At 53.8% G+C, this 18194-nt stretch overlaps 7 protein-coding genes across 7 annotated transcripts; 2 read left to right on the top strand and 5 right to left on the bottom strand.

Annotated features, from left to right (window-relative positions):
* Window positions 1–153: 153 nt before the first annotated feature.
* SNOG_06314 (hypothetical protein) lies at window positions 154–1635 on the top strand (the record flags this gene model as incomplete). The annotated part of the gene is made up of 1 exon (XM_001796639.1): window positions 154–1635. One exon carries the CDS (start codon window positions 154–156, stop codon window positions 1633–1635), a length of 1482 nt encoding a protein of 493 aa, XP_001796691.1.
* Window positions 1636–2246: 611 nt separating this feature from the next.
* SNOG_06315 (hypothetical protein) lies at window positions 2247–4858 on the top strand (the record flags this gene model as incomplete). The annotated part of the gene is made up of 3 exons (XM_001796640.1): window positions 2247–2996; window positions 3112–4434; window positions 4490–4858. The coding sequence occupies 3 exons, from the start codon at window positions 2247–2249 to the stop codon at window positions 4856–4858; spliced, it is 2442 nt and encodes an 813-aa protein (XP_001796692.1).
* Window positions 4859–5191: 333 nt separating this feature from the next.
* SNOG_06316 (hypothetical protein) lies at window positions 5192–7591 on the bottom strand (the record flags this gene model as incomplete). The annotated part of the gene is made up of 4 exons (XM_001796641.1): window positions 5192–6379; window positions 6430–6698; window positions 6747–7350; window positions 7403–7591. The coding sequence occupies 4 exons, from the start codon at window positions 7589–7591 to the stop codon at window positions 5192–5194; spliced, it is 2250 nt and encodes a 749-aa protein (XP_001796693.1).
* A 588-nt stretch (window positions 7592–8179) lies between these two features.
* Window positions 8180–10466, bottom strand: SNOG_06317 (hypothetical protein; the record flags this gene model as incomplete). The annotated part of the gene is made up of 5 exons (XM_001796642.1): window positions 8180–8801; window positions 9060–9567; window positions 9618–9733; window positions 9784–10189; window positions 10239–10466. The coding sequence occupies 5 exons, from the start codon at window positions 10464–10466 to the stop codon at window positions 8398–8400; spliced, it is 1662 nt and encodes a 553-aa protein (XP_001796694.1). The 3' UTR covers window positions 8180–8397.
* A 1656-nt stretch (window positions 10467–12122) lies between these two features.
* On the bottom strand, window positions 12123–12998 carry SNOG_06318 (hypothetical protein; the record flags this gene model as incomplete). The annotated part of the gene is made up of 2 exons (XM_001796643.1): window positions 12123–12776; window positions 12829–12998. The coding sequence occupies 2 exons, from the start codon at window positions 12996–12998 to the stop codon at window positions 12278–12280; spliced, it is 669 nt and encodes a 222-aa protein (XP_001796695.1). The 3' UTR covers window positions 12123–12277.
* Window positions 12999–13417: 419 nt separating this feature from the next.
* Window positions 13418–14730, bottom strand: SNOG_06319 (hypothetical protein; the record flags this gene model as incomplete). The annotated part of the gene is made up of 5 exons (XM_001796644.1): window positions 13418–13624; window positions 13650–13823; window positions 13871–13889; window positions 13921–14250; window positions 14324–14730. The coding sequence occupies 5 exons, from the start codon at window positions 14728–14730 to the stop codon at window positions 13418–13420; spliced, it is 1137 nt and encodes a 378-aa protein (XP_001796696.1).
* A 2189-nt stretch (window positions 14731–16919) lies between these two features.
* SNOG_06320 (hypothetical protein) lies at window positions 16920–18139 on the bottom strand (the record flags this gene model as incomplete). The annotated part of the gene is made up of 2 exons (XM_001796645.1): window positions 16920–17568; window positions 17622–18139. 2 exons carry the CDS (start codon window positions 18137–18139, stop codon window positions 16920–16922), a joined length of 1167 nt encoding a protein of 388 aa, XP_001796697.1.
* Between the last annotated feature and the right edge of the window lie 55 nt (window positions 18140–18194).

Consider the following 18194-nt stretch of genomic DNA (forward strand, 5'->3'; position numbering starts at 1 on the left):
CCAACTACCAAATTGCCTTGGAGCACTAGCGACACCCAAGTACCTAGAGCTCCTGTAATGAGTTTTGGCGGAGCCTTCGGCACCGCTAGAGACGTAGTAAGTCTATCTGCGAGTACATATCAGCAAGTACTCATGGATTTCCAGTTCACCACAATGATGAGGAGAAACCAGCTCAGTTCATCTACTCCCAACGGACCGGGACACGGCAGAGACATGCGCGGTCATGCATCGAACACAGGCAACGGCCAAAACGTCAACTTAGATAACGATCGCCTTTACGGACAAGTTAGGAACAGCGCAGTCATCGCGAACCTGAGAGCAGAGCTCGAGAGGCAGGCAGGGTATCTCCGTAAAGAGCGGAAAAAGAGCAACAAGTACTGCAGTCACTGGTTGAAGCTTGAGAATCAGCTCAGAGAATTGACCGAGGACTTCGACAATTTATACAACGAGAACAAAGACTTCAACGCGTTGGAAAACGACAGAAACCATTGGAGAAGCAGGTACAACTATGTGCTGCGACAGCTCATTCGACCATACACCCAAGAACTTGGTTCTGTTTACGATGACCGCACTGCTGGTACCACTGATCTTACCTTGCGACGCCTTCTCGAAGATGCTCTTCAGAGCAACCAGCTTCGAGAGCAACTCCTAGCTTCGCAGGCCGACACCAAAACTGCGCAAGGTCAGTTGGAAGCATCCGAGGCACAGTGCCAGTCGCTTCAAAAGCAAATGCTCGCACGAGTCGATAAGGTGCTGCCTATATTGGACGACCAGTTGAGCCAGGACTTCCGCGCCCTCGGCGCACTGGTCAAATCATTGAGTCGCTCAATTCGGCCCACGGAAGATATGGACGTCTGCGTCATCCTCCCGCCTGCTGATCTGCACATTGGCGTGAGCCCTCGCCATTGGAATCGCCGTGCGCGCAAGAAGTATTACATCGAGGCATGGATATGGTCAGTCCTGGTCCACGAAGTGTTCTCGAGCCCATTCGCAATGTTCCGTCAGTCTGGGGAGGCCTTTCAGTCAAGCTGGGAGTTGCTCTTTGGTGGCGAGTTCCACGAGGGCTGGCCCGATCCATCTCTGCCATGTGAGAATTGGCGCTGGGCAACCATGGAGCAGCTTGTGCAAAAGGTGGGCTCATCTACCATCACTCTGGGTCAACTGGTGCAATCGCCTGCCGGCCCAAGTGACACGAAGAGCCAAGCCACACAACAGTACATTCTCCAGACCCGTAACAAGGTTGCAAACACCATTGGAGAGAAGCTCACATTGGTCTCTACTCAGGCGGACCTCTCCCGAGTACCTCTCATCGTTGACAAAGCGTTCTCCTTGGCGATGGAGATGTCACTTCAGCGTTCACGCCTTCAGATCACTTGGCCAATTGTCGGAAACGCATTCGTCGAAGAAGAGATGTCTTGTTTGCCCGATCCTGACAGCGAAGATCTCGAAGGTGGCAACGTGGCATTCACTGTGAGCCCGGGTCTGGTGAAATGGGGTGATGCTAACGGCAAGAACTTCGAGGAGCGCTATGACATCGTGCCATCACTGGTCCATCTGGAGCGCGTGATCATCAAAAATGAACATGAAGAGCCTGGAGAACAGATGGGTGGCCTGAGTTTTGTCAACGAGAACTAGTTTGAAAGAAGTCGAAGGATTGGTCGGAAATAGGGCAAGGAAAATTGGAAACGCTGACAGCAGTGAGTTTGCATGGTCAGATCGTAGGGCATGATGGACTGTAAGGCGAACGGCTTCGATTAGGCATTGCAAGAAGACATGCTTGTATAGCAAGCATCATGTGTGCTAGCACACGAGAGCTTCCGCCTAAGGAGATTGCCGATATAGTCATAGAGCCTTCAAAACAGAACAACATCTTTCCAAATCTGCATGTGCCTGAACATGAACACCGAACACTAATTATTAGGGATGGTGGCGACCAGGTGGAGATGAAAGTGTTCACGTCAGAGGCGCGTCGTGGGCCATCTCAATTTCCAGCCTAGCGCCATTTTGCACGCGTCGCATCCACGGGCACATCCTCACGCAACGTACAAGCACCCGCACCCGCGAATACCAATTGCCTTCTCCGCTTCTCCAGACCCGAGTCCTGCTCGATTTTATTCTTTCTTCGGCTTCCCACCATGCAATAAGCTGCTCCACACCCTAATTACCCCGTGCAAGCCACCAAACGCGTCTCTTCGCGTCTTCTCCAACTTCCGCTTGCAGGGCACGCCGAACCCACATAGACGACCATGTACCTCCCACGCAACCTAATCGCACACCTCTACAACAACCTTGTAAAACGAACACATGCCGCTGCTCCTCCGGTCTTGCTTCTCGTCGCCCTCGAGCCAGACGCGCTCTGTGCCTGCAGAATCCTTACCGCGTTGCTGAAGCGCGACTACATCCCCCACAAAATACAACCTATAGCCGGATATGGCGACCTTTCACGTGCAGCGGACGCGCTGGTGCGGCCAATGCGGACAACAGAAGGAGGAAGCGGGGGCGTCGTGGTGTGTCTAGGCGTCGGTGGCATGGTAGATCTGGAAGAGACGCTAGGACTGGACGTGGACGAGAATGGGCAGGGTGGGACTGGTGACGTCGAGGTCTGGGTGCTGGATGCGAGGCGGCCGTGGAATCTGGCGAACGTGTTTGGCACCCCCGTTGGCGAAGACCCGACTACTGGGGAGCTCGTGCGGAGACAGGCTGGCGTGGAGAAGGGCAAGATCCTGCAGAGCTACCAGACATCAAGAGGAGGCATTATAGTGTTCGACGATGGGGACATCGAAGAGGAACTGCAGTCAGAGCGGACTGCGTACTGCGCGCTGGAAGAAATGCCAGAGATTGGAGAAGAGGACGACCTGGACGAAGACTCAGATCAAGACGACGAGCCATCTTCTGCACAGCATTCGAAGAAGAGAAAGTCGTGGAGTGAGGAGGACGATTCAGCAGACGACATGTCCGACGACGAGCGACCACAGCAGCGGCGGAGAAGCAATTCGGTATGTATGGCAGGATTGGGAGCAAGAGACGAGGTCTGACATCACACAGGGCGGCTCGATACCGTCATCACCAGAACGAAGACCAGCACGAAGAGGGCTGCTCGTAGAGAACCAGCTCGGTGGATCCTCCGACTTCTCGCGCTCAGACTCCCGCAGCCGGTCAGCATCGCCAGCAATAGCAGCACCACAGGAGAAGTCTGTGAGGACACTTCGAAAGCAGCTCATGGTCATGCGGAAGAAGCACACGGCCGTTCTCGACAAGTACTACCAGCTCGGCGCATCATACGCGGAACCCGTCTCATCCCTCGTCTACAACCTAGCCTCCGAACTAGGTCGCGAAGACAACGACCTCCTTTGGAACGCCATTGTCGGAGTCAGCAGTCTGGAACTTTACGGACGAACAGGCAGCGGTGTCGGTCTCAACCCACTTTCAGCAGCCGGCGGCTCAGCAGGATGGAACGGCAACCGAGGAGAGCAGATTCGATCCGTCCTGCGAGACGAAGTTCGCCGTCTCAACCCCGTTACAGATCCTCACGGCGTAGCTCGCGATGCCAGTATGGGTGACGCAAGTGGTGTCATTCCCACAAGCGCCCGCTCAGCAACAGACAAGTCAATACGACTCTCCCCAGAGCCACGTTTCCTTCTCTTACGGCATTGGTCATTATACGAAAGCATGCTGCATTCGCCCTACCTGTCGGCCAAACTGCACATCTGGAGCGATGCAGGTCAGAAAAGGTTGGCGAAGCTACTCGCAAAGATGGGAGTGTCGCTGTCGGAATGCAAACAACGATATACACACATGGATATGGACCTCAAGCGCGGGCTACGAGAAAGACTGCTCAAGTTCGCACCACAGTACGGCCTCGATGGGCTCGTGCCCCCACCACCTCGCAGCGGCGACATGAAGGACGGATGGGGCTTTGTCCGCTGTTGGGGCTGGAAAGCATGTCTCTCCGCCATCGACGCGGGCGTCATTCTCGGTGCCATCCTGGAAGTCGGAGACGCAAAAGACCTCTCCCACTCCTCCTTCGACTCCTCCAACCACACCCACTCCACCCAAGACCACGCCTCAGAAATCACATCTACCCAAGAACAACAAACCGCCGCCCAGGAACACATCACATCCCGCTTCTGGACCGCCTACGACGCCCTCGGCAACATCGACCTCCTCATCCAACACATCGTCACCGCACAGATCCTCCACCGCGCCATCCTCCGCACCGGCACCCAACTCATCGAAAAGAAACAAATCCGCCACCTCCGCGCCTTCCGCATGGCCGTCGTCAAAGAAGGCCCAGACGTCCACCTCTTCACCCACCCGGGCGCCCTTACCAAACTCGCCCTTTGGATCGCAGAAGCCATCGTCGAACTCAACGGCACCAAGGGCAAAAACCGCGGCTCCGAACTCGTCATGGCGGGTCTCGATGAAAGCAGAGGGGTTTGTACGTCGTCGTCGGCCTCGGCGGCGGCGGCGCGAACTGAAATCCGCAAAGGAACGTCTACTCAAGCGCGACGCGCGCATCAAAGCCCGCGATGCGAAACGCAAGGCGCGCGCCGACGAGAAGGAGAAGAAGCGCCAAGCTCGCATCGCGCGCAATCTCGCCGCGGGCCTGGAAGACGACGAAGTCGAGGACGAGACCGAGGAAGAAGACTCCGAAGACGACGACGACGATAGCGACGACGACGCGGATGAACCCAAGGGCTTCGGGCGGAATCGCTTTGGAAACGCGTTTCAGGAGGTTGTGCGGGAGACGGGGGCGCGGGTGCGGATGGATAGTTTTGAGGCGTGTGTTATTGAGATTCGGAAGGAGGATTTGAGTGGGTTTTTGGAGAGACTGAGTATGAAGGCTGTGGTCGGGTAGGGGATGTCATCGCGACAGGTATTTCTTTGTGTTTTTGTCCTGGGGTCGGGTTTTTATGTTGAGAGGCATAGCGTGGCTTGGTTTGGTCTTCATTGGCTATTTTGAGGCATAGTATGGGTAAGACATGTAAAGCGATGGGATGGGGCATGATGGTACATTTTCAGCATAAGCTTAGCGAAGCAATATTTCATATTTTTTTTCAAGAACAAAATTATTTACCATCACATCCAAAATCAACCAAGCCCGTGAATGGTGAAGGAAAAAAGTGGTATCATGTCAGCCTACTAAATAAATAAAAACTCTTCCCTATCACCAATTCTTCACTCCCAAAATCTACCACGTCCCCCTCTTCCTGCCCATAACCAATTCCTCCTCCTCCTCACTCTCATACCCCTCCACAGCGCCGCTACTCCTCCGCTTGCCCATGCGCTGCTTGACCCCGTCCTTGAGCCTCTTCTTGACCTCCTCGATATTCCCGTCAATCGTGCTAAACGGCTTGAGCATGAAGCCGCCCAGATTCGCGCTCGACGCGTTGCGGCTGCGGCTCTTCTTGGGCGTGTGCGGGCGCGACGAGAAAATGTCCTGGTTGGCGAGGTCGCCGAAGGACTCGTTGCGCGGGAGCGAGGCCGCGGGCGACGTGGGCGAGGCGGGGAAGTCGTATGTTTCGACGGATTGAGGGCCTTCGGCGCGGGCGTCTGCGTCGGTCTTTATTGGCGGGGGAGTCGTGGGAGTGTCGGCGTTGAAGGGGTCTTCGATGATGCGCTTGCTGTAGAAGTCCTCGTACATTTCTGGGCCGAGTTCGTTGATGATTTCGTTGACGCGCTTGGCGAGGTGTTCGCGGCGGTCCTGGAGTTTGGCGAGTTCGCTGTTGCTGAAGGGGTTCATGGCTTTCCAGAGGGGGCCGAGGGATTTGAGAATGTCCATGGCGACTTCGCCGAAGCGCAGCGCGCCGTAGGTGACGCTGACGTAGAAGATGAGCTGCGCGATGATGAGGTAGCGCTTGTGGATGCCTTCGGGGAGGTAGCCGTTGCAGTTGTTGTAGCGGTACCAGTAAACGCCGATAATGCAGTACCATGTGTAGGCGACGGGGGCCGCGACCATTGCGACGAGGAGCTTCCATGTTGCCATGACATCCCTGGCTTGGACCTTGACGTTGGAGGCTGCGAGAGCTTCCTTGGCCTTTGCGATGGAGATGAGCTTTGTGGAGATGAAGACGAGACTGAAGAGTAGCGTGCCCGGGATGACAAGTGCGCTCAGGAAGACAAGCTTCGCCAGTCTAAAGCAGAAGATTCCAAAAGCCACAATCGGGTGCATCTTCGCGACCTGTACCTGATGGTCTCGCAGTCCAAGCGCTCTAAGCTTGCGGTTGTAGATGGTGACTTCCTTCTTGAGCTCAATGATGCGCGGATCGGACTTGTAACGTTCGTAGCCTTGGACGAGACGACGATTAAGCTCCACGATCCTGGGTAGGGGCAGTTTCGTGCCCTTGGAGTTGTAGAGACGGCGCACAGCTTGGATGACCTAGTTTTGTTGTTAGCTTCGATAGCTGTGAAGTATGGGGCTAAACATACCATAAGCGTATCGTAATCAGGCGTGGTAACTGTGACCGAGATCAATCCTTGACGGACGGTCTCGAGCATCTCGCCAATAGCATCTCGTCTCCCTGGTCCTTCAAACTTCTTAGCAAGCTCCGCGGGTACATCAATCGCTGTGCCAAACTCAATGACCGCCCTTGAACGGAACTTGTGAGCGTGGAAGTAGTTCATGCCAACCGGGATGATCTTGAGGTTGCAGTCAGGTTTCGATGCTACGGTGCCGAGCGCCATAATCGCGACACCAGCTGTGATGCGTTAGTTCTATACCTCCGTTAAGCATTAGATCATCTCACCTTTCAGAGGCAACAGATCAGTACGGTCATGGCTACCTCCCTCGGGGAAGATACCAATGCTGCCACCGTTGTGAAGCACTGCATGTACGGCGTCGTAAACTTCCGTCTGGTCGAGCTTGGGCGCAACTTTGAAAGCTGAACCTTCAAAGCCCTCCTCTACGCCCTTCTTGTTTTCAGCGCCGTTGACGAATGTGCCATCTTTAGTCATATCGCTCCGCCCGGTAAGCTGCTGCATTGCAACACCGCCCTTGAATCCGCGCTTCAGCCTGATCTCTTCCGGGCCCTTGATCTCCAATATCTCTGCACTAGCCGCTTTGTTGTCCACCTTTGGCAGCACAATTGAGCCGCCAACCTGAAACTCCTTGTCCTCAAAGTTGGTGCCCACACCGCGAAGTAGCGTCGGATCGTTGATCGGGTCCGGTAGGTAAATCTTGCCCTGTGCCGTTTTCGTCATGTCCATTGCTCTGCCCACAGGCACAACACCGGTCAAACCCGCCATGGTGCCTATAAACCTGCGCTTCATCGATTTGTCGGCTATCAGGAACTGGATTCGGCGGTCGGCTTCTTTCTTTACGACGCGCATCAACATGAGCGGGTCCACAAACTACTCTTGTTAGCGACGCGATCCCGCAATTCGACATATCTCCACGGCTTACCTGGTTGGCATGTGGCGCGCACACGAAAATGACGGGCCCCTCCTTTGGCACCTTCCAACTACTCCTGGGATGTACCTCCCGGAAGAAGAGCTCCACCAATATCGAAAATGTCCATAAAAACGCATCGTAGACGTATTTGTTCATGACAGCGATGGGCTTCTTGCCCTTGTGCTTGCTGTTGTCCGCCATGATGGCGTATATCCTCGCGGCAGCTCAGTCGCAAAGTAATAGGTAGCGTGACGTGAAAGCAATAAGTGTAGTAGCGATTGCAGGTGACGTGAGACTAATCGAAAGCTCTCGAAACGCGACGATAGTGGGGACACGTTGGAAGAAGCTGTGGCCCTGTCACATGTCAGTATCGTGTCTTCTCATGCCTCCAAGACTCTCTCCTACCCGTGCTTTCACTCCACTCTTTCCTACTTGGTAACTTGAGTCCTGCTGGATTATTGCCGCCTGAGGTATTTATGAGAGAGATATCAGGCCATGCTAGGCTTCGCTTTCCGGGTACAGATAGCCTCCGCGATAGCCGAGTCGCGAGCTGGCGAATGCGTGTGTTGAGGACGGCAACGGCTGCGGGCGCGCGGTAAGCCGCTATTTCTGTTGTTGAGCTCGGAAATGTGGAGGGTCGCTGAACCGGGGGAGCGGTCCGTCGAGGCCCTATGTCATTGCGCCCAAGCGCTTTTTCGCGGACGGCAAGGTGGCGTGGGAGCGCGGGGTTCATCAGCACGCGAGCACCATCATCCTTGCACCATGTCACGACATCACATATACTGGGCTCAGTTCAGAGAAAGTAGAATTGAATACCTATACACTAAGCGTCGGACGACCTATAGGCCTCATATATGTATGGACCAAGGTGCGGCTGTCTTGTATAGCACGACCGGTCGTGGTGGGATATAGAACAAATGAACAGTATGTACAAAAATCGACACCCAGTTCCTGACAGATGAGAGGAAGTGGTGTGAAGGGGGGCGGGAGACGTTCTCGTTTAACATCTACAGAGCTGCAGCGGCAGCCACAATTACTGCAGCAAGAATCGCAGTGGCAGCAGCCTTCATGGTAACTGCCGCACCTTCAAACTGCAAAGGCTGGCTCGGACTCGGCACAGGCAGACTGCCATTAACAGATGCGCTGGGGATTGGCATTCCGGAGATAGTGGGCACAGCTGGCGCGACGTAGACAGTCGTGGTAACACTGGGAGTGCACGAGGTTGAAGCCTTCGTGACAAGGGGAACGTAGACTGTCTTGGTCACGCTCGGAGTGCAGGTGCATGAGCTGCCATTCGACTTGGTGCAAGACTTCGAGGAAGGCTTCTCGCCGAACTCGCCGCCTGGCTTGACGGATGAGCGGGATTGAGCTGGGACACTCGTGCTGTTGCTTGGGCCAGCAGAAGGCAATACTGGAGCCGGAGTGACAGAGCTTGCGGGAGCACTGGCGCTCGGAGCTGGCGCAGGCGAAGCCGATGAAGGGGAGAAAGTGAATGAAGGAACGTCACTCGGTTGCGCTGGGGCCGGGGCATTGCTTGACGGTGCTGGCGAGGGTGCTGATGAAGGAGCTTGGCTGGATGGAGCTGGAGAGGGAGCCTGGCTAGACGGAGCTGGCGCAGAAGATGGTGCAGATGATGCTGCGGGCGTAGAGCTAGGCTTGGGTGTCGCACTTGTGGCAGGTTCCGGCTTTGAAGCATCCTTCTTGGCTGGGACGGTGCCCTTCTTAAGCATCAACAGAGCCTGGGTAACTTCCAGAGCTGAGAGCTGCTGGCCGACACCAGACTTGCCATCCCAGGCACCAGTGTACCACTTCGAGCCACAAGTCTTGCCGTCAGCGCCACCGGAGCAGGACTTCGCAGCACCAACAGCCGACGCCTTGAGGTACTTGGTAATGGTGTCCTTGGTAAAGGGAGCCATGATTGCAGTCTTGGCCATGAAGCGGGACAGGTAGGCCTTGAATGACTGCTGGTCAAGGTTGCAGTGGCGGCCAGTCTCTCCGGTCTCGCAAGCTGCCTCAAACATGATGTCTGTGGCATTGTCGTAGGGCTTGAAGAAGAGCTCCTCGGCGCGGCTCATGAATCCAGATACCCGGTCTTTCCAGGTGGAGTCGCCCTTGGTGAAGTCGAACATGAAAGCCGAGCCGTGCAGGTACATGGCGTTGTTGTAGGTCCATTGGGTCTATCGGGGTCAGTTTTGAATCACATAAACTTGGGAAATCCACAATTTACCTTGTCAATAGTCTTCTCAGCACAGTTCTCCTTATCGCCTGCACCATCGTACACCTCGAACTTATCGGTAACGAGTCCGACCTTCTTCGACCAATCGTATACCTTGGTAGCCGTGTCTAAATTCCAGTCAGGAATGGGTCTTGCTCAGCTTGATTGAGCAACTTACCAGCATACGACTGGTTGCCGGTGTAGCGGGCCAGGCGAGCACCGAGCGCAAAGGCGCATCCGTTGGAAATGGAGTTCTTGTAGTTGTATCCATACGAGTTCTCGGGGTAGATCTGCCACTTCAAGCCTCCACCGCACGAGGTCTCATCCCACCGGCTCATAATGTTGTTGAAGCTGTTAACTGCGACGTCCAGGTAGTCCGCGGGAGCGTTCTCGGCATCAGGAAACTGATATTCGAGCGCAGACATGACAGCGAGCGCCCAAAAGGCCTGGTCATCGTTGCCCGTCTGGCTGCGGCGATAGTCCAGGATGAAGTTGTTGGCCGGGCCGTAATTCGCAGTGAGAGCCTGTTGCAGCGTCTTCGTAAAGCTGTCATCTCCCGTGAACATGCTGTACTCGATCATGCCCTGTCTCAAAGTTAACAACCCCGCATCCAATGCGCATGTCAACACTCACACCCCAAGCAGCCCCACCTTCCCACCAGTAATGCGGCTGCGGCCATATGCCCACGTTCTCTATTGCCGTGCCCTCCGCACCCCCCTGATACAGCGCCATCAGCCCCGCCGCATACTGCTTCGACGCCGCGAGAATAGACTCTTCGGATTCCGGATCGAGATCGACAGCCCTCGCAGTCGACGCGAGCACGAGGAGCGCAGCTCCGGTAAACTGTGTAAAGAAGCGCATGATTGTCTTGCAAGTTGAAAGTGAACGTAGTAGTGCGGAAGGAACAGTGTAGACAAGGAAGGTATCAAGCGTGTGCAGCAATGTAAAGAATGGAAAGCCCAGCTCAAGCAAGCAGGCACACAAACGAGAAGAAGTGGACGTGAATGGGAAAGGAAAGACTGAAAGTGAAGGGATAGAGATAGAAGAAAAGCAACACAACCAACCAAGCACATGCCAAAGCCCGCCCATTAGCGTCCGTCATCCTGTGATTATCGCCATGCTATTTCCATTCCCGCCCTATCCCGTCGCCCTATTTGCGCGTGGGTGAGCGTTGTGGGCAGGAGCAGGCGGCTCCGCGCCCCACTTTTGCGCCTAGCGTAGTTTCACGATCCAGGAACAAGAAACGCGCGGCGCCAATCACCGCGCATCTGCCTTGTTTCAAACAATGCGCCATTGTTTCTTGGGGGGCGGTGCAGAGCGGTCGGCGAGATATGAAAGGTGCCTTGCCCCCGTTCGTGTGGTCGGGATGGGCTGGTGTTGCGGCGGCTGTGTGTGCGGCCTTCAGGAGTCAGTGTTGTACGGCAGGTAGGTATGTATGTATGAGAGGCCATGCTCGTGCGGTACGGCGGTGCTCAGGTTTGGGGGACGATGCATTGTTACGAGCATCGCTTGTGGAGGGGCCTGATTGGCCAAGATTCATGGTAATATCCAGGACAATGCATTGTTTCTAGGCATGTCGACGACACTCTCCTGCTATCCACCGTCATTCCTCCAAGTCCGACCGCGATTTCATCGTCTACCACTGACTGTATTAACGCCACAATCCACGAACACAAAGCCCCCACCGCCCCCAATAGTCCTCTCATCCGCGCCTCCACCTGCGTTTCTTGAGAGTGGGACAATCCTCAGGACGTTCATCCCCGAAATCCGATGATTTCTCGTCGTACACATGGCCTCAAGGGTCTCCTATATCCTGGCCTGGGTCTTGAAGTCCAGCTTCCTGTGTCTTGCGCATCTTTCTTTTGTTCATGTGCTCGCTAACCACGTCGTACGCCTTGATCCCACCTCTAACAACCTTCGGCCCGTGTTCAATCGCCAGGGGAATACCAACAACAAGCAGAGGGACGACCATTGATGGTAGAGAGGAGAGTGTGTGGTGGTCTGGGACTGGTGGTAGGTTTGGATTATGAGAATTGCGGGTGAGTGCGGTATGGTATAGATAGGTGTGTGTGATGAAGATGCTTGGATCATAATAAGGTCTAGTAGTCGTGAGGTTTTATACCTTGCGCGAAGACTATGTCAGAACATGTGTGCGTGAAAGGACGAACTTCGTAGACGGTGACTGTAGATTGTGCACATGTGTATACAATACTTCAACTATCAATTTACATGTGCTTGGCGTCACTGAGTTTTGATTGACTGTTTGCATGAATGGCCGTCAATGCAAGGATACCGATTCTCGAAATGTAGCTATTCATACAATATATACGTTGAATGCGATGAGCACTTTGATCACATCTAAGCTCAGTCCGCGGTCAGGTTGCAACCCCATGGATGAATGAGAAGAACGTAAGAACGCAGCGATGCCTTGGGGGTCTCTCAGGTTGCACAGTCTGTAGAGAAAGGAGATTGCTGGTCCTCTTGAAGATGGGACGAGATCACCTGCACAGTAATAGTCTATTGTCTGAAACAGCCACATTCAACCTTATTCGAGAACTCTCGCTGGGACCATTCAATCCTCATTCTAATCAGACCATCTAACCATCAGTCTATCCAGATGCAGCCGCGAAACGGCCATGTGTGTGGGTACGTGCAGCCTCTTCTCCCCCCGCTCAGCTCGCACCACCAAGTCGCTTCTCCTTCTTGTCCTTCTCGGCCTCCTGGATCGACTTGAGCTCGTCCTTGGACGCGTTGTACGCTGCCGAGACCTGGTTGAACGGGTTCTCCGGGTGCTTCTCGAACTCCTTTCGTATTTGGTCGATCTTCTGGTTTCGCCTCAGACCCTTCTCGTCTTTCATCTCCTCGAGTCTCCGTTCTTCGTATTGTGCGTATGCAGCTTTGAATCTCCTTTCGGGGTGGCGGTCGAGCTTGTCCTTTTGTTCGGCTGTGAGATCGAGAGCGTCGAGCGCGTTGTCGATACCGGAAGCGTTGAGGGCACTGGGCTTCGTGTCGAAAGATCCAAGAGCGCCGTCGATGCCGCGGGACTTCTTCTCGGCCTTGGGCGCTTTTCCTTTGGGCTTGGATGGCAGAGAAGCCTCCTCTTCGCGGAGGAGAGCTTCCTTCTCGGCTTTCTTGCGCGCTGCTTCGGCTGCCTTTTCAGCGGCAGCTTCCCTGCATGACAGTCAGTATTGTGCAGCCTTCGTTATCGGGACAGTAAACATACGCTTTCGCATTCGACTTTGCGCCCTTGTCCCATTCCTTTGCCTCGGCTTCTTCAGCTTGTTTGCTCTTCACTGCCTGCTTTGATGCAGCGGCTTCGGCCTTGCGCGCCTGTCCCTGCGCCTTCTTCGAGCCCCCACCATCCCCACCACCAGCGCCGCCTTTCTTTGCCATGATTGTGTGAAGTTTTTTGTGGGCGGTTTTCGAGGTTCGCACGCCGTGCTTGAAGTGTGGAATGTGTTGCTCTTTGTGAAGGGCAAGTCTGAATCAAAGTTTGGTTGATTGCGGCGATGACAGCGGAGGTGCCTGCGCGAAAGACGAGGTGGGGCACCAGACTGCGTCACCGGCACGCGTGAATGACTAAGCGCGCAAATACCTAAATCATAATATGAAGACGGGAGGTGCCAATAACAGTGACAGTCATAATATTTGGCCCCAATGATTTTGATGGGTGCTCCTACGGCCATGTGTAGCCAAATTCGTCTTGCAGATGCGAACTCGTCGACTCAAAACTCACAACTACGACTTTTGTCTTTAGGCCATGCAATTAATCTCTCGATCTTCATGAAAATTTTGTCGAAACCTCCTATAGCTCATACAATACCCTCGTCCTTCTCTCTCCTCAAATGTTCCCTCCTTGCTCTCATGGCGAACTTTGGCGTCAAATGCTTCAAGCCCAACCACGGTGTATTGATGGGACTAGGACCTGTGTAGATGAAGATGTCGTAGAGAGCAGCACCGAAAGCGCACCCGAGAAATGGTGCTACCATGGGTATCTGATAATCTTCATCAGTGCTAGTCTGTGCTAGAGTGTATTTTGCTTACCCAGAAATAATATCCACCAGCGGACCAAACCTCACTGCCATAACCCACAGCATACGACATCAGTCTCGGGCCAAAATCACGAGCAATGTTAATGGCGTATCCTGTTTCCCAGCCAAAACACGAACCGAGACCGAAGATGAGGAAGAAGAGACACAAGGGGAACCACTTGTCGTCCTATGATATGGTTAGCTTCGTCCACTTAAAGACCCACAGCAACATACCTTGGGAACGCCATTATTGCTCGTGATCTTTCAATGCAAAGATGACAAACATCAACAACGCGCTTGCGATAAACTCTGAAAAGAACTGGCTAGCCTTTGGGAGAAAGGCTTGTGGGTATGTGCAGAAAATGGCGGCAGTAGCCTTCTCCGCCGGTGGTACTGTTCGCAAGCCACCTTCGAAGTAGTCGATTGCAGAGATGTAGTTAGCGTAGACGATGCCGCTTCCGACGAATCCACCAAGTATCTGAGCTACGAAGTAGACGGGAAACCGCCGCCATGGAAGTTGGCGAAAGAGGCAATTGCTGAAGGTAATAGCGGGGTTGAGGTATGCTCCTGAGTCGCCAGCGACATAGATGCCCAGCATAACACCCAGGGCCCAGCTATCTGAAAGTCAGCATGAATGCACATTCCAAAAACATGTAGCTGATTCACCCCCAATTTATGCTTTGATACTGCCCAAAACCATTCCCGCCAGGTGCTGTGGTCTGTCCAGAAGACAGCAGGACCTGCGCCACTGAGCCATCACCAAACATCACCATGATAGCAACACCCCAGAATTCGGCAAATGGTTCTCTGAGTACTGTTCGTATCCTCGACCATAACAGTTCAGATCGCGCGCCATGATCGTGCTCTTCATCGATAGGAGCTTGTGGATTCAGCCCAAGTGCTGAGCGCGTTTTCTGTGCACTTGATGATGTTCTGTCAGGCGACAGTTCGGTTGAATGCGCAGAGGATTCTGTCTGAGCCTGAGTTAACGGTGTATGCGAGCTGTAACCACGCAGCCTGGGATCGTTGCGGTCGTCGGCCCAGTCATGAGATAGGGATGGCCCGGGAGCCATCGGCCCTGAAGTGGTATTCATGTCTGCTGTTCAATAATGATCCAGCAGGTCAAGTCGCGAACCAAAATCAAGCCAAAAGACAGCTCACTTCGCAAAAGTAATACAAATTGCACCGTCCTCCGTGGCGGCCTGCTCGCAGCTTAAAGAAGCGCCTCTGCTTGCCCTCGGCTCTCAAGCCAAACGACGTCACAGCATAATCCTTAGCCTTTACCACAAATACCATTGGAGGCCATCATGGCATTTCCCCCGCATTTGCTAGCGATCCGCCATTCTGGGGTTTATTTCCGCGCCATCAGCTTGGGCGTGTCTGCTGTGCGCCATAAATGACGTTTTCCTAGCTTGGGAGACGGAAGTGGCTGCCGCATGCCTAGGGATCTCGATGCGTGGAGGCTTTGAAAGATAACATAGTTCCAATGCACGAGGTTCTCAATATCGCAAAGGCATCTGCATGATGGATTTGATGTAGAATTGTGATGTCTTTCTCCACAGATCTGGAGAGTGGAGCTCCGTGGAGCAATATTGTGGGCTTTTGCCGGGGTGCAGAGAATGGACCCACACGTTCGTTTGGTGGAAGATGCCGTGCCAAGTAAATGTTGCAACTTCATCTCTCACCTCACCACGCTTCACCATCACTCACAGCACCTTGAAGCCGCAGCATCTACCCATAAAACAGCGCCTACAACTCTGAATATCGCATCTGTGCATCTAGCTTTTAGGCGGATCAATATGACGAGGAGCCTTTGCCACCCTGCTATCAATCTTTGCATCTGCAGGACTTTGCTTCAGCTATTACGATAAGGTGAATGCAGCGCGCAGTTCTCTTAAATACCGTTAACTTTATTCTCATTCAATAGAACCTTCGCATCTATTAGTCAGCATCACTCTCATCCTCATCGACCTTCTCTCATCGTAGCTCCTTCTATATCTGCTTCATCGCTTCTACCTCAGTCGCCCCAGCCTGATTATTCTTATTGAGCCTTCTATATCGCTACGTCTACGACTATTGCTTCTGAACTTTCTCATCTTTTCTTTACAATCAAATACGCCCACCGTTCGCAAAGCATTACACTACTTGGACGGCTCCGCAAAGGACACAATCAAGCTGCGACGCACTGAGCACTTTCCTTTCCAAGGACAACTTTGCCGACATGTATATTGAGCATGGTTCCTAGAGCGGTACGTTCAGCGCGGTGTCGCAGTGAGCGTCGTTGGTGTTGTGCTCTCTCGAAGCCTCATGAGCGGCTGCGACAAGAATATTGCATATCTCAAGATATCCGACCTTGCGGGCAGACTGCGCGCATCACGAGGCGAGACGATACAGGACTGAAGACTGCACATATCGCGTGGCAGCGCGCAAGCTTGTTACTCTCGCAGCAAAGTTCAATTTTGCATGTGGGCGACCTCTCTTTCACCTGGCCAGCGCTGCTCCCCCGCACCTCCATATCCCACCCCACGAACTTGGCCTCTCTTCCGCTACATAACCCAACTAGTTCTCCATTCCTCCAAGTTCAATAGGCAGTCCCGCTCAAAAGAGAGTTTGGCACAATTGGGAGCCTGGGCTAACACTCGGTGCAAAACCACGATTTCTTGCGATCGGACCCAATTGATACCCCTCTTTGGGACTCGAGCCCACAGAAGTACCTGCGAGTTAGAAGGGTGATCCCTCTAGCCAGCCATATTAAGGGAACTGTAAAGCTAAGACCCGAGGTTTAGCTTTTTTGCGCCCGCGTTCGAGTCTGGGTGGGGAGGGTGTTGGTGCTGAGGGTTGCTCTTTTTGGAGGGGGCAGGGCATGGAGCACTTTCACCTTATGCTGGGAGCCTTGTGAGACAATATTATCAGCAGCAGTGTAGCATATTGAATCCACACTGCAGAATAGATTCACATATATGAAGCTAGCGATTCCATCAGCACTTGTTTACATGCTTCGTCTTCCATGCTGCGTGACATCGCAACATAATCATCTCCCTCAACGCCGCCCGTAGATGAATGAAAGGACAAGCCGAAGTAGTGACATACGTAGCCACACATAATTATTGGCATGCTCATCTCCAGCCCCAGTCTCGTGTGAGTTAAACGGCTGTCCTCAATGGCGACATTCATCCCTTCACACTGATCGAGAGTCATGGCGGTCCTGTTACTTTCTTGTTACATTTTGAACATTGAAAAGGGTATCATTAACATCATCTTCAAACTCGACCCGACATGCCTCTCACATCGACTCAAACAAACTGCCGGCAAGCCAAACCCCTACACATCCCGCCAGCGCCGCCGCACCGGCAATCTGCTTACTCCACCCCTGCTCCTCATCCACCTTCACCGCACCCTCTCTCCGCAACCCTTGCACCGGCTTGGCTTCCTCAACAACATGCTGCACATCCACCTGCGGCTTCGCATTCAAACTCTCATTATGCCTCCTCTTCGCATCCGCAATCATCCTATCAATCGCCTCCAGCTCCTCCTTCCACTGGGTCTCATTCCGTCCCTCACCCTGTAACTCCACATTCTGCACGTTTCCAAAGAAATCCATGACGCGTCTATTCCTCGCGCCTTCCTCGCCGCCCGCAAACAAATCGTACCGTATGCCAGCATCCGAGTGGATCTTCGCGGAGTCGTAGCTGTCGAACAACTCGCCCATGGTCAGCTTGGACGTCGGGCTTGTGACTTTCTGCTCGAGGAATTCGAGGTTATAGTACGTGTAGCGGTCGATGACGGCGACGCCGACGTCGGAGTCGGCGTGGTGCGAGTAGGACGATTGGTCGATTTCAGAGCTTCCTGTGGCGAGGATGTTGGGGGAGTAGAATTTCGAGTACATGGTGTTGGCTTGGCAGGTGTCGATCATGAAGAGCATTTCGTGGTAGCTGAATACATTATTAGCAGACGTTATCATGGAGTAGAGGAGCGAAGGACGTACCGCTTCTTCTCCCACATTTGCCCGAATGCATCTGCGAGATCAAATGCGCTGATTTCCTCGGCGTCTTGGAATTTGAGAAATTCGTTGCCGCCGTGGCCCGTCATGTAGACTAATATATTACTCCTCTCGTCGGTCATCAATCGCTTGCTGCGAGGCATGTCGGGGCCCACGCGGTCTGTCATCAGGCGGATAAAGTTCTCCACGGTGACTTCGTAGCCTCGATAGTCCACCTCGATGTTGTCGCCGTAGAGGTCCAATGCACGGTCAGCGTTGTTGAACACATTGCCTGGGAATGCGTTGCGCGGGTTGCATGCCATGTCATCAGGCAGCATGAGGATGATTTGCGAGTCGGGGATGCCGAGGCGCTTTACGGTTCGGTATAGGGACAGGACATTGGCGAGATGGCGGTAGTTGAACCAGAAGCGCGATGTCGAGACAAGGACGGCCCAGTTCGATGTGTGCTCGCTGGCGACAAAGGGGGCTGCCAGCAGCGGCAGCAGGGCGGCGGAAAACTTCATGGTGCGTGTGAAGCTTGTCAAGAAGGGTGAGGATTGCAGTCGGTAAGTTGGTGGC

This window comes from Parastagonospora nodorum (genome assembly GCF_000146915.1).
Source record: "Parastagonospora nodorum SN15 chromosome Unknown scaffold_9, whole genome shotgun sequence".
Lineage (NCBI taxonomy): Eukaryota > Fungi > Ascomycota > Dothideomycetes > Pleosporales > Phaeosphaeriaceae > Parastagonospora > Parastagonospora nodorum.